General features: G+C 42.1%; 1 protein-coding gene across 8 annotated transcripts in view; it reads left to right on the forward strand.

Moving 5' to 3' along the window:
* The window catches only part of APBB2 (amyloid beta precursor protein binding family B member 2), a 173,252-nt gene that overhangs the window by 69,803 nt on the left and 82,578 nt on the right, over positions 1–20,871 (forward strand). For 6 of the 8 annotated variants that reach the window (XM_081875747.1, XM_081875744.1, XM_081875748.1 and 3 more), the window contains one exon: positions 8,254–9,078. In XM_081875747.1, coding sequence (XP_081731873.1) covers positions 8,254–9,078 — 825 coding nt within the window. Of the gene's footprint in view, positions 1–1,695; positions 1,765–8,253; positions 9,079–20,871 lie in introns of all 8 variants that reach the window. The other 2 variants (XM_081875750.1, XM_081875749.1) reach the window with 1 other exon arrangement.

Raw genomic sequence — 20,871 nt, forward strand, 5'->3', positions numbered from 1 at the left:
TGCCGGAAGGGGAGGAAAGTAGTATTGAGGGCAGTGTAACTGTCGAAAGGAAGGTCAGGAGCAACGTAAGCGCGCCAAGTTCAAAATGGGAGGCGCGCGGAAATGAAGAGAGTCCTGGGGAGGAGCCTGGTCCCAAAGCCCGAAGGAGGGGGGAGGAGGCGGCAGAGGATTCAGCCTCCGGAGAGTCCCGAAGGGAGAGAGCACAGGGGGGCAGAAAGACCCTGCGGAAAAGGAAAGAGAGAAAGAGGTGGACCAGTACAAGCCTCTTAAACTGGTGTCGAGGCGGGAGTGACTCAGAGGGGACTTCAGCGGTCTAAGGGTAACAGACGTAGGGTCACGGACCTCGGATGTAAAGCTACTAATGTTCTTCAATAAAAGCTTTTGTACATAAGCTGGAGTGGACTTTGGTCTCTTGTGAGCTGGGACCACGGGTGACTCTGACAGTTTGAAACCAGCTACCCAGAGTCTGCTACCTGTTTGCTGCTGCTGGGCAATTCTGTGTCAAGGACAGTCCCCTTTGGACTTTGCTTACCACCCCGTGGTCGGATGCCACCACAGTGGAAGTAGAAACAGCGGTGGAAGATGAACCAAACACTGGAACCTGCAGCCGGGGATGTAAGAAAACTGAATGGCAGTAGCCAGAGGGCGTTATGAGGAATGGAGGCATGCAGTGGTACTTTGTTCACGTCACAGTCGCAGGTTACCATGTAAAAAAGACGAAAAAAAGAATATCTGCTTCTGCTACTGGCACCCAATTGTAAGAACCTCTTGGTGTCTTTTAAATCTGCCACCTGTGCAGAAAACCTAAATGTTCAAAATAAATTAAAACCTCAGTTTCATAGGCTTTTCAGTGGAAGGGAAAGAGCTGAAGATTTTGAATTTTAGCTCATGTGTAGTAAGTAAGGTTGTTGGCATCAACCAGCAGTAATATATATTGGTTATACTTCACAAGCTGTAACCTTTCTTCTGTTCGGTGTGATAATGCCCTCTCACCATTTTATAGCTGGCTGTGGGATATGTTGCTTTCCAGGAGGAGAATTGGTGAAAAATATTCTGATGTACTGAGAACTTGAAGCTTGAGAGAGTTTCAAATAGAAGATCTAATAAATTCTCTTCTTCTTAGATGTCTGCTATGAGCAGGCTTTGTGCTCTCTATAATTTAGTCCAACTTCAGCAAATTCTGCATGCCAGGAAATCCACTTTGCTTGTGTTAAGATTTTTCTGCCTTCAATTTGTTTGTGAAGAACTGAGCTTAAAGGGCCACCAAGAATGCTTTACGTTTTCGTTTGCTTGGCAAATATAATTTATTTTAAGAATTAGCATTAGAGAGAGATGCTTTGCAACATAAAAGAGCAAAGCTGAGAACGCTTCTGCCACAGAGAAGGCATCTAGCAGCCAAAAATCATGACTTATTCTCCACTAGCACAACGCAATATTTTGACAGTGTTGTTACAGTAAATTTTGCTTAAAATATGGAATGCAATTGGGCGTTAACTCTGGGAAATTCCACCTTTCTGAAATGTACATGGAGAAATTTTTTTTCTTTTAAACATTGCTAGTGATACAGATTCTGCCCCCTGCTTCTGTATTTGCAATAATTATTTTTACTGAATAATTTGTCCAGCGTTGTGCTGCACTGGCTTTGTTTTGTGGCTTTCTTTGTTTTTAATTTCTTAAAATGATCCCTCTTTTCAGATTTCAAATAATAATCTATTTCCTGATCCATTGCTGAAGCCCAGTGATCCATGTCAGAAGTACATCCAGGTCAGATGCCCTTTCAGATATTTTAATACTGTACGCATAGAATTTCTTTCTCTCTTTCTGGGCTCACGGTCTTGCATTTACAATTTAAAAAATATATTCATTCTCTTTCTCTTTCCCTTTCCCTCACTCTTTCTTCTGGTGTTTTCTCTTCTTTAAAACAACGCAACCAGTTTTTCAAAGCCAGTACAAGCACAGTACTTGCCAATTTCTTATCCTTTGTTTAAAAGAATTGGGAGCAGGTTGCAGGATCAGGCAGAGACTTCCTCTTCTCAGCGCTCAGCTTGGCCTAACTGCAGTTAACTGTGCGGCTGATGTAACAGTTACCTGTAGATGGACCTATGCATTTCACTCGACAAAAGCGTGTTTGCAAGCCCATATATGTCAAGATAACTTGAGTACAAGACCAGAATGGGCATTTATAGGGCGGCAACTGGTGGGCTGGAGTGAGAATGAAGGATCAGCAGGCACCAGAAGAACTGTTTCCGAATCCCCTTCTGCATCTTTCAAAGCTTGGAGATTCTGTAATACTCCAGTGAAGTAGTCTTGCATAAAGCATTGTTGTGGTGTTAGTGGCTAGGACTCTGGTCTGAATCTCACCTCTGCCATGAACTCACTGGGTGCCCTTTTTCTTTTTCTTCTCCCTCTCCCTCTCCTTCCTCCTCCAGCCTACAATCTTCCATGCTGAGATAATGCTGTAGAGTTGTCATATATAGGAGTGTCTTGAATGTTCCACAGTGAGATATAAATATTCAGCATAATGGAGGATGAAGTGATATTTCAGTCGGTAGAGCGCAACGCTCTTAATCTCAGGCTCCTGGACCTGAGCCCCACATTGGGCAAAAGATTCCTGCATTGCAGAGGGTTGACCTAGATGACTCTTGTGGTCTCTTCCAATTCTGCAAGCTTTATAGGGCCGAATCAGTACATTAGATCAAGTTCCTGCTTATTCCCCACCCTCTTGATTCTTTTCAAAAGATGGGACATTTGCTCCAACATTTGGTCTTGGCACTTAGTCAGAAAAGAGATTCTGACTGAACATCAGGAAGAACATTCTGACAGTAAGAGCTGTTCGACAATGGAACAGACTGCCACAAGAAGTCGTGGACTCTAACCTTCCTTGGAGGTTTTCAAGCAGAGGTTGGATGGTCATGTATGATTTAGTTGAGATTCCTGCATTGCATGGGGTTGGACTAGATGGCCCTCAGGGTCCTTTCCCACACTAAAGGTAAAGGGACCCCTGACCATTAGGTCCAGTCGTGACCGACTCTAGGGTTGCGACGCTCATCTCGTTTTATTGGCCGAGGGAGCCGGCATACAGCTTCCGGGTCATGTGGCCAGCATGACTAAGCCGCTTCTGGTGAACCAGAGCAGTGCATGGAAACGCTGTTTACCTTCCCGCCAGAGCGGTACCTATTTATCTACTTGCACTTTGATGTGCTTTTGGACCGCTAGGTTGGCAGGAGCAGGGACCGAGCAACGGGAGCTCACCCCGTCGCAGGGATTCGAACCGCCGACCTTCTAATCGGCAAGTCCTAGGCTCTGTGGTTTAACCCACAGCGCCACCCACGTCCCTTTCCCACACTACAATTGTACAATAAGTCTGCCTTCATCCAAAGGAAATGCTTCCTATGCATGGCCAATTACAGTCTAGTTTATGGGTAGGCAAACTAAGGCCTGGGGGCCGGATCCTGCCCAATAGCCTTCTAAATCCGTCCCGGACGGTCCGGAAATCAGCATGTTTTTACTTGAGTAGAATGTGTCTTTTTATTTAAAATGCATCTCTGGGTTATTTGTGGGGCCTGCCTGGTGTTTTTACATGAGTAGAATGTGTGCTTATATTTAAAATGCATCTTTGAGTTATTTGTGGGGCATAGGAATTCGTTCATATTTCCCCCCCAAAATATAGTCCGGCTCCCCACAAGGTCTGAAGGACAGTGGACTGGCCACCTGCTGAAAAAGTTTGCTGCCCCTTGGTAGTTGTACCTTAACTTAATAACATTGATTTGTTCAATTGTTTTAGTTTTTCATTAGCACTACTGAGAGAGTAAGTAATGACCTTCTACCTCTCTCTAAAGTTCCTGTCAAGGCACTCGGAATTATTCTCCTTGAAGCACAAATTTATGTAGCATTTATTTTGAGGATGCTGTCAGGAGGTTCACAAGATCACTGCCCCGGGAGCATAATTTGGATCAATAAGAATGTGCAGGAGTCAGGCACAATGTACACCTCGGGCATCTCTTTGACTTGCTAGGTTTTAAGCTTTGGTAAGAGAACCATCTTCCTGGTTTGATTCTTTGTGTTTCCATGTGGTCCACTCAGCTCTCCTTGCAGCTGAATCAGAAGTGAGCAAGGAAGATGAGAAATTCTGCTGTGAAAAAAAGCCGTGTCTCTAATCATCAGTTTTAGAATATGATTTGGGCTATGCAGCACAGAAGATTCACTCCTCAGATAGGGTCTATTTTATGGAGTTCAGCCTCAGGTGATTTCTCCTTAACTCACCAAACTTTTTCATTTTTCTTCTCCTTCTCTACCTTTGTCTTTCAGGGGCACGTGGGGTTTTGTCAATTGCTTTGTTTTGTTAATAATGGATTAGAAAATCGGAAAGTGGACTACAGCACTGAGGTGAAAGCCCTTGACTGATACAGGGTCTTCCTGGCCATAAATCTTGATTATCTTGAACCCCTAGGCACTGTTACCCAGAAATATAAGCTTCCATCTTTTTATTAAGCTGTGCAAGGCGGTAAGAAAATTAGCAGCCCTAACACTGGTGAAGTTAGGTGATATTAGACTCTGGACTTCATGGTCTTTGAGAGCGTGTGTGTGTCTTTAGATGGCAATACGTATCACTTCACATTTTTAAAAATATGGTAGGCAGCTGTCATTTGTTTGGGGGTCCTGAACTTCTCCCCCAAAGTCCTGCCTCGGTGGCCCCACCATGTACTGTAGCCTTCCAATGTGCTTTCCAATATTCTGCAGATGAAAATATGGACAGTGTGGTAGGATGTATGCAGACAGGCTAAAACCAACAACTTGGTAAAGATGTACAGACAGGGCAGTTCTTAAATTGTCATTTGAGGTACTAATTCCACTGGCACCAATCCATTTCAGGCACTATGTACATTTTCAGGTCAACAGTAATTCCAGAAGGAAGAAGTCAATGTAGAAAAAGGTGTAAGAAGCTTTATAGGACTGAATCGGTACATTAGATCAAGTGAAGTCCAATTGCGGCTACACAGTGGAACGTGGGGAGGGACATAGCTCTGTGGTAGACCACATACTTTGCACGCAGATTATCCTGAATTCAAGCCTTGGCATCTCTGGTACACCTGGGAAATATTCCTGTCAGTCAGGAATATAGCTATACAGATCAATGGTCAGACTCAGTAAAAGGCAGGTTCCTGTGTTCCTAAATGCCTGAAATTTAGTTTTTACAACATCCACGTATCAGTGCCTTCTAACATAATAAATCCAAAGGATGTGTTAAAGAATAGAAGCCTGGTATATTATACAGTGATTTCCTCGGTGCAGCAGGACATAATATTCTGTCACAATTTATTTGCTAAATAAGTTGTGTGTGTGTGTGTGTGTGTGTGTGTGTGTGTGTGTACTGATAAAGAGTGAGGAACAGAGAAATCAAAGTAGGGAGGAGGAGAATATAGACAGCATCCCCATTATTGGCTTTGACAACTGGAGTGTGTCTTGATGCTGAATTAGTGTTCCCGGTATCAAAGCTGTAATGAAAGAGAAAACAAAGGGGTAGACAGCTGAAGTGATTCTCAAAGGTTTTTCAAAGGAGAGGTCCATGAAACCAGAAACTTTATCAAGCAGATCAGACAGTCTAGCATTTTTCTTGCTCCCCACCCCTGCCCCCGCTTGTTTTCAACATTGCATAACCCTAAAATGAATGAGCCATCTGCTTCATGCAAATCTGTTTTGACAAACAGGAGAGTGCTAGCTATGATCTGCAGACTGACCAGCACCAGACTATTTATTCAGCTGGATGTGTTTGCCCGTCCCTGCCCCTGTTTTAATTAAACATTTCTATAATCACTTCGATAATATACTAATATTATAATAATTTATCATTTATACCCCGCCCATCTGGCTGGGTTTTCCCAGCCACTCTGGTTTGTTTTTTTCCAAAAATTTTTTTGTTGATTTCCACAAAATTATAAACAAACAAATAAACAATCAAACATAAATCATTAACCTAATTTAAATTACACTTATTAACATTGTTAAGTGACTTCCTCACTTCCCCTTGGTTGAATTTCAATGCATATCCTTTTAACAGTTTTCCAAATCATGGTTCTTATAAATTTAACTTGAACATTGACATCCTTAAATCTTTTCATTTTGAAATTAAACATATTACTTCATCACTTAACTTATATAAAATCCTAAGCCAATCAAGTATCTGCAAGCTGTTTCCAATTAGTTTACCTTAACATATTTAACTAAATAATCATTAATTTTTGTCCATTCTTCCTTGTATTCCTCCTCCTTCTGGTTGCGGACTCTTCCAGTTAGGTCAGCTAGTTCCGAAAACTCCATCATCTTCATCTGCCATTCTTCCACTGTAGGTAGTTCTTGCATTTTCCACTTTTTAGCTATTAAAATTCTCGCAGTGGTTGTGGCATACAAAAATAATTTAACATCTTCCCAGCCACTCTGGGCGGCTTCCAACCGAATATTAAAAACAATGCAGCATCAGACATTAAAAACTTCCCTACATAGGTATCTCTTTTCTTATTCAGCAAACAGAAGCCCAAGAACCAGAACCGCTCCATATGTCTGCATGTCACCCCAGGTTTATTAGTGTTTTGCCATGACAAACAAAGTATGAAAGAAGAGCATGCGTCTCAAAATACTTGGGGATATGTTGTAAACACCTACTGGAGAGAGCTAGGATTGGTTCTGAATTCCTGGCACGTGGCCATTATGTGATAGAGATTCACATTTCCCATTCATGCTTCCTAAAGCCACTGAAGTCTCACACAGAATTTAGCCCTGTGTGTTTGCTGTAGGAAACTCCAGTGAAAACAATGGTGTATCTGCAGTGCCTTGTGAAAAACAGTTATACCCCGTTTTGTTCTTTAGTGATACCGAAATGCCACTGAAGCTCCTATCCTATTGACCAAGTCAGTGGCAGTCTTGATTTTTGTACCTTAACTGAAAAGTCAAAATAGCACCCAGAGAGTGTTAAGAGGACAAATATGAAGACGTTTGGTCATTTTTTTCTGATGACTGATGCTCAGAAGTTGTCAATTTAGCGTACACCACTTCTTCCATTTCATGTTCCTGAAACACCACAACTCACTTTCTTTTCCTTCCCTTCTTAGTATCTCCCCCACCCCACTTTATAAATGTTACTCCTATTTTTATAGAGTTACCACCTCTTTTTCTTTATTTGTGATGAATTGGGAGGAGGGGGACAACTGTTAATTTTAAAAAGTGATAGGGACCGGAGTGATGAAAAGCAGTCCCCTTCTGCTTGCAATCTGCTGGCCACAGCATTACCACTCAGTGGTGGTGGTGGTTTATGTGCCTTTAAAGGGAAATTAGGCAAATCTGTGGAGGATGGGTCTGTTAACAGCTCTTGAACCATGAATGTTATATGCAGACTTCCACAGTCCTGGAAGTTATACTTCTGAATGTCTGGGGATAAACAATGAGAGAAGACACTTCTTTTCATGCCCTGCTTGTAGGTTTCTCTGGTTGTCCACTCTTGGAAGGAAGGTTCTAGATAGGCCCTCAGTATGACTGAACAAAGCTTTTCCCTTAAATATAATCATAAAGGAAAAGTTCTGAGGGCCTACCAAGAACCCTCTTTCTATTCTGCCCTTCATAGTAACAGACAAAATCAATACCCGCTCTCCCCAATTTAGAAGGCCATATATTGTTCTTAAATACACCTTAACCCAGGGCAGTGCCATGTCAGTCTCCACCAATGCACTCTTATTTTAGTATTGTTACACTGCAAAATTGGGTGGAAAAGCAGAAATCAAAAAGGCTACGGCGAGATTTTGCCATGTTCTCCCCCTACATAGAATGCATGAACCAGGGGAGGGAAACTTCTGGGCCTCCAGATGTGGTAGGCCAGGGATCCAACTCCCATCAATCCCAGCCAGCATGGCCAATGGTCAAGGATGAAGAGAGCTGTTGTCCAAACAACATCTGGAACCACAAGTTTCCCACCCCTGGCATAAACCTTTCAATTTCCCTGCTCAGTTGCATGAAGCTTTGGAGAGTTGGCATACCTGGTTGCGCCTAGGGACCATGAAGGAGAGCTGTATTGAATGAGCTCACTAAAACCCTTACCCCTCCTCTGGTTATCTGCGACCTGCCATTAAATTCAAGACATTGCTGCTTATTTCATGGGTGGATATGCATGCAGGCTTTTCAATCCTGTTTCCAAGCACACTTAACTCCTGTTGATTATTATGCTTAAGGATACCTCATGAGTGTTTGTTTCTTCTACTTCCCCAGTTGACTCCGGTGTGGAAACCTTGGCAGGGTTTATGGCAAGCAACAGCGCGACGGACATTGTGAATCGGAACGGTCCTGCCACTCCGCCCAACACGCTCCACCTGCGCTCCTCTCACAACGAGCTGCTGAATGCCGAAATCAAGCACACAGAAGTCAAGAACAGCACCCCTCCAAAATGCAGGAAAAAATACGCACTGACTAACATCCAGACAGCCATGGGCCTTTCGGATCCTGCTGCGCAGCCCCTGCTGGGCAACAATTCTTCCAACATAAAGCTGGTGAAGAATGGAGAGAACCAGCTTAGGAAAGCAGCGGAGCAGGGGCAGCAGGATCCCAACAAGAACCTGACCGCTCCTACCACTACCGCAGGCATCAACATAACTTCTGAGAAGTTGGAGGGGAAAGAGCCAAACCAGGAGGATTCCTCAGGCAGCGAAATACTACCCACACAACGCCGGAGAACCAAGAGCTTCCTAAATTACTATGCAGACCTTGAGACATCGGCAAGGGACGTTGAGCAGAATTTGGGGAACAGCCAAGTGGCAGGGGAGGAGAAACTGTCCTCGCAGTGCAATAGCCAGGCATCCACAGTGATTGTTAACGGGGACGGCTTGCTTCGGAAACAAAACAAGCCAGCGAGTCCGGAAGATGGACAGGTAGCCACCGTATCGTCGAGCCCGGAAACGAAAAAGGATCATCCTAAAACTGGTGCCAAAACAGACTGTGCGCTACATAGGATTCAGAACCTGGCTCCGAGCGACGAAGACTCTAGTTGGACAACGCTGTCTCAGGATAGTGCATCTCCCAGTTCCCCAGATGAAACAGGTACAGATGCTTCTTTTGTATGTTGTGGGTGTGTGGGAAAGCAAAATGGTATGCGCTTGAGTAAATCCTTGCAAAGAGTGAAGTTTAGGCCAGTATATCAGTTGGCTTCAAGGAATGCAGCTGAGATTGCAAATTTTGCCGAGCTTAAGTTTTTATCTTTATAGCGGGACTTTCTACCCTTTAGCGATGCAATAACTCACCTTAAGAAAAGTTTAATTCTTTTGGTCATATAAATGGCTGTGATAAAACTAAAGAAAGTTCAGCTAGCCTGTTAATAATGATCAAATGACAGTGTTACTGATTCTGTCCAGTTGCTACACGAAATTGTTGTTTTAAAACTCAGAGCTTTTTTCCCTGGTACTTTCTGCTTTGCATTTAAATGTAAATTGCGGCAGCTCAATCCTAATCACATTTATTTTCAGAATGTGGCTTTGAGTTCGGTGGGACTTTGCTTCCTGATAAGTATTTTTAGGGTGGAGCTTTGAACTGTTACGGAATTGACAATCAATAATCTTCAATAGGCAAAGCGGTGCTGCAGTAATACATAGGATTGCATCCAATTCTGGCTTTCTGCTAATGGAAACACTACCACGGGGTATCTGATATTTCTAAAGTCCTCCTATGCAGACTTCTATCTCCCGAGGATTGTGGGATCCTTGGGACAGAATGGGATATGGCATAAAGGGCTTCTGCCGTTGATCGGGGTATGGGGATTGTTTAGAATCCGCTAGTCTATTTATACATTTTAAAGTCACACTGTTAGCTTTCCTGTCTATATCATGTGAAGATAGTGAATTATAGACAATAGAAAGTGGACGGGTCCCGTCCCCCCGTCCCCTGCCCACAGCTTTTATTTGTCAAACTTGTGAGTGTTTGTAGTGATGGAAACACACAAATAGGTATCGCAGGGACAAGTGATACTTTCAGTTTTATGGTTTGTTTGTAACCCATGTGATGGCACGTCCACACAGCAAGCTGTTGGTGTGAAAAGCCTCTCCAACATGATGGTGGCCATTTTGGCTATGCCAACATGCTGCCATTTCCCCCCATTGAGTTATGTTGGTGTGATTCAAATGACAACAGCTGCATTTGGGGAAACAGGGTCTCAGCAGCTTGGTGTATGATAATGCTCCTGTGTAGTTATGTTTCAAACGTTGCCCATCTCACTGATTCGGCCCTTGGCGTTTGTTCTGCATAGATGAGGTATAAGCAGCCGCAGGATTGACTCCAAGCCCAGAGGGCGATCTAGCGAAAGCCTTCCCTTCTTGGGTTATTTTCTCCTTGTTCCATCTTTTTGTCTCCTCTCCATACCCCATATCTTAGTGTTGCTGCCTGCTATTAACCTGGTTATTTATCAGGTCTTGCCCAAATCACCCACTGCTGCTACTCATGCCCTGCTTCTCCCTTTCTTCCCTCTCCACTTACTCTTCCAAACCTTTTGCATCCCTTCTCTTAAATCCTCTGCTGCGCCTCTATATCCCAGAGGTGCTGGGCTCTGGCCCCAGCCCAAGTATCTGTTGCTAAGGAAAAAGAGAAGAAAGAGAAGGCTATCATAATTTAGACCACACTTTTAAAAACATGGTTTTCAGGTTTCCCCAAAGCTATGAAACAAGACATTGAAATATGAGTGAATTTGGCCTGATAAATCTGTGCTTCAGCATTTTTTTTTAAAGCAGCATAGAATTCCTGCCAAAATTGTCTACTTGATATATGCTCCTAAGTGGATACTTAAATCTGTAAAAAGAAGGGAAGGGGCTGCCATTCCTCCCAATGGAATGGAATCCAGCAGCTGCTAGACTATCTAGCAAATTTAGAGTGCTTCAGTGTGTTTAAAACTGTGCTTCTGCATAATGTTGCATTAATGCGCAAGCGATCTAATTCCAATGGCTATATGCAAAGAGGATGCTCAATGCTGGGGCAAACCCATAGCCTTATTTCCTTTCCTGAATAGCAATGTTAGGCACGTAAAAGATAAAGCTATCAGGTAAGTAGCCTCAAAATTGACTCACATGTGAGGGAAACTGGAATTACAAGTGTCATTCCTAGTGAGATAGAGTGCTGATTGGGATTGCCTTGTTTTTGCAACCCTCTGACTTACCCCAAATAGATTTCCACCCCACCCCACCCATGAACTCCAACTGAAATATGTCACAAAATAATTATTTCAGATGAAATAATGAAGTGTGGGGACAAGAAGCATGAGGCCCCTGTGTGTTCTGTTCTCCTTGCACCTGTGTCCTTGCAGAAGGCATTGTAGGAAACTGAACCGTTGACAGAGGCATTATCAGATGATAAATTGATCGCTTGACAGGTTTGCCCCTATTGATGCTGAGAACAAAGCATCCTTGGAACAAGTGCTGTGATACAGACATCTGTATTGTCTGGTGGTTGTGTTTATTGTGTTTATTTGTTTAATTTAGTTGTTCAGTTTATATCCTGCCCTTCATCAGTTCCATTGATTGCAGAACTGGTTACGTCTTAGCACACATTTTATACAATAAAATGTAAATAACTGCTATCCTCTAGCATACAGCAAATGCCAATAGAATGGTCACATGCACACACCATATATATATATATATATATATATATATATATATATATATATATATATATAAAAATAATTTTTATTGGGTTTTTACATTTTATAACAACAAACACACACACAAAGACAAGAACACACAAACACATAAATACAATTACATACCCTAATTTTCTTTACCCACTTTCATTGACTTCCCCCCACCCCCTCCTCTTATATCCCAGTTCCAAAGTTAAATCAGCAAGTTCTTACCTAACCTCTTAAAAATATTCATATTATTTTTAAAAATTAAATTCTTTTTGTTTATCTATATTCAACTTATCCAATTCTCTTATAATCATTAATTTCTTTTTTTTTTTTAAGGTCGATCTAACTTCCCCTCCACAAATTTTCCCTTTATTATATTAATTATAGGTCACATTGACCAAGTAAAACAAAACATAACATTTTATAGTTCTATTCTCTCCCCCCCCTGCCCCGGTTTCTGTCCCTTCCCAGACAAATGTCCAAAAAACAAACAAAAAATAGTTCTTAGCCCGGATTCCTCACGTCCGAGGCGTCTGATTCTCTGTCAGTCCCTCTCTGGCAACTATGTTGGTAGTCCTCTTTGTTGGTCCTAAGACCCCGAAGGAGTTCAGTCAGAGTCACATCATATTTTCTTTCATCCAGAATGTTAAAAAGTGTTTGCTGCGAAAGACCATCTAGTTTTCCATACTCAAGAGAAAAGTCCCAATCATGTTGCTTTATTCTTTTTAGTTTTAGTATTCCAAGTACTCCAGGGACTTCTCTCTTCTTCTTTCTCATCTTTCGCAGATTTGTAATCCAAAGGTCTTCTTGCTCATGCTCTAACAATGCAGATTCCTGGTTGATATTTTCCACTTGTAGTGTCTGAACTCCTTCTTTCTTCTCTGACAATTCCAAAGGCATCTCTTCCTGCTCAGCTGCAGAGTTTTTATCATACGTCTCCTTTGTGCATTCAGCAGGGTTGTTTGTTTCAGAATTCAAGGTCATAAAAACTTTACTCAGAGCCATACTCTGCTCCTGCAGGATTCCCACGAGAAAGAACATTTTTTCTATCTCCGCCAGTAATTTTCCCTCTGCAGCCATTGTAATGTCACTAATCCCCCCTAGGGGGCTTTCAGTTATTTAGTAGTCCTTTTCCAATAATCTGTTACTTTGTTGTTATCAATACTTTGTTTCCAATCGCCTCAGTCCAAATGTATCAACTTTAATTCCAAGAGTTATTAAATAGCAAAATTCTTTACTTTGTCCGCCCGTTTGACAGCTTCTTTGACAGCTGTCAAACTCCTTTCACTTCTTCCTCCGGCACCCAAATAGGACACTCCCGGGTTTTTGGGGGGGGATTACACAAAATTCCAAAATTCCCTTTCTCTCAAGCACAAAATCTTCTTCTATCAAATTTGTGAAAAACTTTTAAATCATCAAAACAGTATTCATTCCGCCTTAATTCTCCGTTCCTTGCTTTGAATCGTCTATAAGTAGAGGGGGTGCGGACTTCCCTTTAACACATCCCCCGATCGTGCCGAATTCACAGGATAAAATTTTTAAAGTCCAAATTCCACTACTCACGGGTCCTTTGTTATCCAGTCCAAATTTTGGGAAGAAAGTCAGCGCTCTCCGGCCATGGCTTGCGGCTTCACTCCACTGAAGTAGCGGTCTACTCTCAGCACCACGCCACTCTCCGTACCCTCTCCGCAGCCTTTAAAAAGGCTCTTCGTGGGTCGGGGAGGGCGCTTAAGGTGCCCACCGAGTCACCAAGTCCGCAGGCTTCCGCGCCTGCGGTTTCTGAGGGTCCCCGTGTCGCCGGCACGGTAAGACCCGTCCTCAGTAGAGCCGATTCCCTCCGGAGCTCGGAGGGAATCCGCCATTAGCCGTTCGCGCTAACCCGGAAGTCTACCATTTATTTATAAAGCACTATTATATATAACAATCTCAGAGGTTTCTGGGAACTGTAGTTTGTTAAGGGGGCTGGGAATGGTAGCTGAGCATCCTTAAAAGCTACAGTTCCCAGGATTCTCCATGACTGGCACAAGAGTGGTTTAAATGTATCATGTGGATAAGATTACAGCAGCTCTTTAGCAGCAGCCTGCAGATAATTTACTCATCCCCCTGCCAAAAGCCTGGGTGAAAAGATTAATGAATAGCAAAAAAACAAATAATGGCAAATGTGGTCATAAACAGGAATTGCTCCCAAGCTTTAGTATAACTAATAAATATGAGGTCAACAGATTAAAAGGCCCCAGGTGGTAGGTACAAAGAAAAGGAAAGAGAACAAATAAATGATGCAACAGTCGCATCTTTAAAAGTCAGGTGACACTGCAGAATAGTTTATCTGAGGTGGCATATGTCAAAGCATTACCTGAGCACCTTTCAATGTTCCCTAGAATATCCTGAGCTCCCTTCCTCACCCTTTTCACTTTACTAGTATCTTCCTTGACTTTTGACCTGATAAGAATTCCTGGATGCCAAAATCCAAACTGGGGGCAAGTACTGTGTCAAAATTTGCAGCAAAGTAAAGCATGGAAATATAAGCTTTTAGACCTTTAAAAGAGGCCCTTCTAAGTGAGTTCCAAAATGTCCCCTTAAAATGTGGCTTTCCAAAATTTCCCTCTTCCCCAGCGTAGGAGAAGACCACACCTTTGGTACGTTAAAAATGGCTTACTTGCAAACTGTTCAAAGGCCAGATTCATATGCTTCAGAAAAGGTTTCACGGGCAGTAGAACTGAGCTTGGTGGTGAAAGTTCCTAAATGATTGGTTTAGGAACTTGAGTGACTGGTGAGAGCCATGCAGTTTGAGCTGGAGGAACTAGCTCAAACCTTGTCACATGCTGAGCTTCTCAGGTAGCCTGGGAAGTACAAAGGCTTGATGATCTAGTTCCTCCCAAGGTGAGGGGGAAGTAAGGTAAAGGTAAAGGACCCCTGGACGGTTAAGTCCAGTCAAAGGCGACTGGAGTTGCAGCGCTCATCTCGCTTCAGGCTGAGGGAGCCGGTGTTTGTCCACATGCAGCTTTCCGGGTCATGATACCAGCATGACTAAACCGCTTCTGGAGCAACGGAGCACCGTGACGGAAACCAGAGTGCACGGAAACGCCGTTCACCTTCCCGCCACAGTACCTATTTATCTACAGTGGTACCTTGGTTTACAACCATAATCTGTTCTGGAGGTCCGGTTGTAAACCAAAACAGGTTGTAACCCAAGGCAAGCTATCACCAATGGGGCCTCCCCCCAAAATGGGTTGTAATCCCAAAAAAGGGACACATACTTCCTGGTTTGACGTGGTTGTAATCCAAAACGGTTGTAATCCAAAGCGGTTGCAAACCAAGGTACCACTGTACTTGCATATCGTCCAGTTTCCTTAATATTTTGTACACCTTGGTCACAATTTCTGTTGGACTGGATGTAGATGGAACAATGCAATGAAATCCTTGTGTTCCCTTGATAACTTTCATTCTTTCAAAGCGTCATTTTAGGAAGAACTTTCTTCTTTTTCTGTATTCCTCATTTGTTGAAAATAAGAACTGGATAGAAGGGATGTTATCTTGGCACCAGGTTAACAGTTCCAGCAGTGTAATAATTTTGTGTGATATGTATTTTGTTGTAATGTTCATGAAATGAAGTAGTAAAGAATTCTTTCAAAGCGTTAATTCTATCATGTAAGCTATCACTCTGCTTTGGAACACCTTTTTAAAAGAAAAGCCTGACTAGCTTTTCAGACACCTTTTAATTGAATAACTTTCAAAAGAAATGTCTGAAGTAACTGATATTATAGTTAAGTCTTTTTATTCCGTTACATTTTACTCCAAGAAGACCCATTATCCTAAAAAGAAACCAATAAAGCAGACGTGTATGTACAATTTTTTTATATATATGATCCCATTGAGATCCCAAGATGAAATTTAGCAGGTATTATTTAATATTTCTGTTAAATAAGCAAAACATTTTTTGAAAAATCTAAATCATATTAATTTTTTTAAAAAAATTGATTTTGTAACTTAAATGTAAAATTTAAAGTAAGTCCATCATGTGACATATCATATTAAAGCCCATGAAGTTCTGAAGGGATTGGTGTTTTTAGTTTTGACGTATCTCAGTTCTGGCCTGAGCTACTAAGGTTTTTGTGTAATACTGCACAGCTAAAATTGTCATTTAATTTTTTTTCAGACCCTCATAACTCACAAACGGAATGAGATAAATAGTTAAAATTGTAGATTTAAACTTAGTTTTGATTATTCAGCAAGTGTACAAAATATTAAGAAAATTGGATGACATGAGGTAGATAAGTTGGATCACTTGGTATGAAATGATCCTGGTGTGCTTTTGAAGCTGGGACAAACAACGGGAGTTCACCCCGTTGCACAGTTTCAAACCTCCAACCTCCAACCTTCCTATCGGCAAGCCCAAGAGGCTCAGTGGTTTAGACCACTCTGAGAGGAAGTAGACTTAGCTAAGCCTGGCAGGACAGTTTACTCTATGGTATTAACTCCTTTGTGTGTTATTTAGACTTAACCATGTTGGTTATTTGAGACTGGTTTTCCTAAAGTTTTGTCTTGCTTGAAGCTATTGGCTGATCTAGTCTGATGGATTATATTAGTAATATTAATATTAATAAATTGCTATATTATTAACTGTTCACCCCAGGGTGAACAATCTTTCAAAACAGAACATTAAAATCCAAAATTAAAATCACAGGAATAAGTTGGCTCCCTGAATACATGCATCTTAAGTGTCAAAGGGCAGGGTAAAGTCTTAGGACTTTGCAGTCAGGAGTGTAATGCCCCTCTTGCGGCCGTTGTCTTAGCTGTTTTAATATCATAGGTTGATGTGACAGAGGGGTGTCAGCCCATAGCAAGGGGGCCTGAGTATTAAAGGACAGTGATATGGGCTGGGTCAGGGCTTTTGTTTTGTTTTTTAATAATATTTATTGAACATTTTCAAATATAACAGAAAAAAGAAAAAGAAAACATCCATTTTATAACCTTATTTTCATTGATATCCTTTCAGGACTTCCCCGCCCCACCCCCTTTTGTATTCCAATTCCTTCAAATAGATTCAACAAGTTCTTACCCCAAATTTTAAACTTATTATGATTAACCCAATGTTAAGAATGTTTTTCCATCCCCTAAAATCGACCCCGCTCCCTTCCACGAGTTCCCCTCTTTAATATGCAGAACAGGTTAAAATAAAAAAGATAGAAAAAAAGAATAAAGTATAGTTTAACACCCTTTGGATTCCAATATCCCCCCCCCTTTCCCGGTTGCGTTCCCCAGTGTCCATCCCTGCTGTCATCCTGGAGATCCCACATCTAGGCCGAAATCCTTCACAAGTCCACTTTGCCATCTTTTTAAAAGTCTTTGCCGCCTTTTTGGTCATCTTTAATTTTGAACGTCCAATCTTGGAAAAACTCTATCTCAAAAAGGCCCATTTTTTCCATCCAAATCTCTGTATTCAAGAGCAAAAACTCCAATTTTGTTTCTTTAGACCTTTCAAATCTGGATGTCCCAAATGTTCCCACTTCCAACTTTATCCAATTCTTATTGTTCATGTTGTTCTTGTTATTCTCTCTCCTCACTTTCCTCTAGTTTCATTTCCTGCTCCCCTGCAAAAATGTTCTAATTCCAAAAGCTTCTAAATCCTCTACAGAGGCTTTGTTATTCAGGAACATAACTTTACGTCAAGTCCCTTCCATTCTTCAATAGATAAATCCATTGTCTCCTTTAGTGTAGAGACCTCTGTAGACAAAATAGTATTCCATTTCTGCAGTTTCCCAGGAGATAAGAAGTCCTATTCAAATTCCATACCAGCAATACTTGTAGTGTCCCACATCCCCTCTAGAGGGATTATAGTAACTCAGTTTCCTTCCAGATCACACCCAACAGTCAAAGTAATTTGTTATTCCTTATTTTAAACAGTTAATATCCAATTTGTAACAAATATAACCGGCAAAGTCCTCATAACAAAGTTCTCTTTTTATTCTTCAACTTTGACAGCTCCTTTGACAGCTGTCAAAGCCTCTGTTGCTCCTCTCCCGGCACTCTCGCGGATCGCTCCCGGTTCACGGGGGGGTTGCCTTTTAGCTCACATTTTACTTTTCTCCTCCAGCCCAATCTTATAGTTTTCCATCGTGAAATTAGTAACTATCAAAATAAGGTAGCACTCGATCTTAGTTGTCAAATCCTTTGCTTTAATTCCTCTACAACCGGGGGGAGACTGACTTCCTTTTTGCACCTCCCCCGCTCGCTCCGAATTTAAATTTTTTTTCCCCCTTTTTAGGTCCAGTTTCCAATTACTCACGGGTTGTTCTTTTTGATCCAAATTTTCAATGGAAGAAGTCAGCGCTCTCCGCCGAATGGCATGCGGCTTCGCTCGGCAGGGGAAGCAGAGGACTCATAGCACCACCACCCCACCCCCCGGCACCCGCTCCGCCGCCTTTAAAAAGGCTCCTTCGCGGGTCGGGGGGCGCAAACGGTGCCCGCCGAGTCACCATGCCCATGGGTTTCAGCGCCCATGGTTTTTGAGGGTCCCCGCGTCACCGGCGCGGTAGGACCCAGCCCCTGCCGAGCTGGCTCCCTCCGGAGCTCGGAGGGAGTCCGCCATTCGGCGATGGCGCCAACCCGGAAGTCCTCGGGCTGGGTCAGGGCTTTTGGAGCCTTGTAAAAGTTTCCACATTAGTGGAATCCATCCCATGACTCCATCTCAGGACTCCATCTAAGAAGTTTTAGAAGGTCTAGAATTCTGTACTAAAATCAGTTGGACATGAACGTCCTGGAGGCAGTATAGACTAGAGCGTCAATCAGTGTTACTGAACATATGTATTTCAGTGACTTCAGCGAGACTGATGTTTCTGAAACCCTTAACGGGATTGCAGCCATGAAATGTAGTGTTGTTTTGAGAAAAATTCGGGCAGCGATGGGGATAGTGGGCAAAATGCTCAGCCTATAGATTTAATATATTCTGTGTAACAACATTTTTATCATTCCATTAATTTGGGGGAACAGAAAAACTATGCCTCATTTCAGTATGCAAGCAAAGATACCCAGAGTTATTTAAAAAAAAACAACAGCAGAAATTTCCCATTCAGTTTTTAATTGGATTTTACTACTATTCCACAGAGATATCTTTTTTTATAAAAAAAGCCATTTCCCTGGTCATTTTGGCTGACACGATTCTTGGCTTTGCTTAAATTATTGATTACAGCAGGGGGGGAGGGACTTCCTGATGAGAGCAGCACTCTCCCTAATAGAAGCCTCTCACTAAATCAATTTCTACCATTGCTGCAATGCACCTTCGGGGAGTTGAAGGTTAGGAGCTTCAAGAAGAATTTCTTTTTTTGCCTTCAAGGAGTGGATCTTTGCAATAAATTTTACTGAACTCTTCCTTTTTGTGTGTGTGGCTTTCATGTTTGTAAAAGCAGCCAGGAACAAGAGATTTTAATGAATTTTTGGAGGTGGAAAGAGGGTTCTGGCATCCGTGCGCAGATGAGCTGATTAAATCGCGATGTGATTGATGTAGGCTGTGGGGTCTTGAAAGCTTGTCACTTTGAGCAAAATCAGTCAAGAAATACTTGAGCGTCTGGCAATCTGGCAATCGGTTCAGTATTGTGTGCACCCACCGCTATAATTCCTTTACAGCTGTCTTGGTTTCTGCCGTCTTGGGGAAGGTAGTCAATTATATGGGCAACATGTGGCATTTCCACTCTGAAATCTACAGGCTGCCAGGTGGCCTTCCTTTCACCCACCCCAAACTTCATTCCTTGTTAGACTAATTAAATAAATGTCGCCTACGTAGCAGTAGGTCCCCCAGCCCAGCCCCATTCAGCTGGCAGACAGATCTGGAGGCTTTGCAAAGAGGGCGAGCACGAGCGAACATGAAGCTGTTAGAACATGTGCAGAACAAACTTAAAGGATGCTGGTGGCAGATCAGCTAAGGCTGAACTGCAGAGGAGGAGGAGCGAGCAAATGTGAGTAGTGAGAAATCATATATGTTATTTTTTTCCAGCTTGTCTATGCAAGCTGCCTATTTCTGTATACAGATGTTTAGCAGCTGTTGTCATTGGGGAACGTGGGGGTACTTTTAAGTCTTGTTTGCATGGTGCAGAGAAAGCTTATCTGCTAGGGCTGGAGTAATCATCACAGTATGAACTCTGTATTCTGCTGTTAGCACCTCTGTGTTAGCTCTGATCTGCAGAGCTTGAACATTTTCATACTGGTTCTGGATTCCAGATTCCCTTGGACTCATCGTCTCCTGGTTTTCCTTGACAAGCCCCTAATCTCTTCCCTGTGTCTACTTTGCTTTAAACACAATCTTGGTCTTCTCTAATCATGTTCTCCAACTTCAGGGTAAAGCAACTTTTTTCTATAATGGAAGGTTGGTTTTGAACTAATACTCATTTGTTTAGCGGTGTCTGATTGTTTCTGGCAGATAAATTTGGCAGTTAACTGAATCATTTTCCAGCTCATTTTTAGAGGGGTCACTATTGTTTCACACTGTGGGTTAATCACCAGGACAGTTAAATAAATCAAAGTTAGAAGTCATTGTTAATTCAGTGAACAGAAACTGATTTATAAATCAGTTACATATTTTTATTCAGCTAGAATATAAATATTTTTTAAAGATATTTTACAAAGCTTAGTGACTTCACCTGGCTCACATGGTTTGTGTGACATTCAGAAAAAAGTCAACAATGTACTGTTAAAATGTGGAAGGTACAATGCAACATTATTTACTATCAATTGGAGAATATCTCCTTATTCAGGGTTGACCAGTTGGTATAATTGCATTCATTGTGCATTAGCATAGGAATCTGATGCCTGCAACTTAAAGCTTCAGGCTGTCTCATGTATTGTCATTCTACAGACAATTGATGAAGAGCATTGTCTTGCTTAATTGAATTCCAAAGCAATCAACTTTTTTTGTGGGGGGGGGGGTGGAGAGAAATGGGAGGCTTCTTTTTAAAAAGAACCAAGATTTTGCTGCTAGAATACATAGATTTTTAAGGACAATATCCAAAGATGTTTTTACATTACAATATTAGCCACAGTAGTTGTAAGGTTTATACAGCCAGCCAATGAATAGGAAAGGATAATCCTCTACTGCAGCTTTCCCAAACCTCGTACAGTACTTTACAGATGTTTTGGACTGCAACTATCATTAGCCCCAGCCTTGCCAATGGTCAGGCACAATGGGAAGGCTCACAATCCCAATTAAGCCCCAATCTGAGATGGTGGAATTA

This window comes from Podarcis erhardii (assembly GCF_964252035.2).
Source record: "Podarcis erhardii genome assembly, chromosome: 9".
NCBI classification, from domain to species: Eukaryota; Metazoa; Chordata; class Lepidosauria; order Squamata; family Lacertidae; genus Podarcis; species Podarcis erhardii.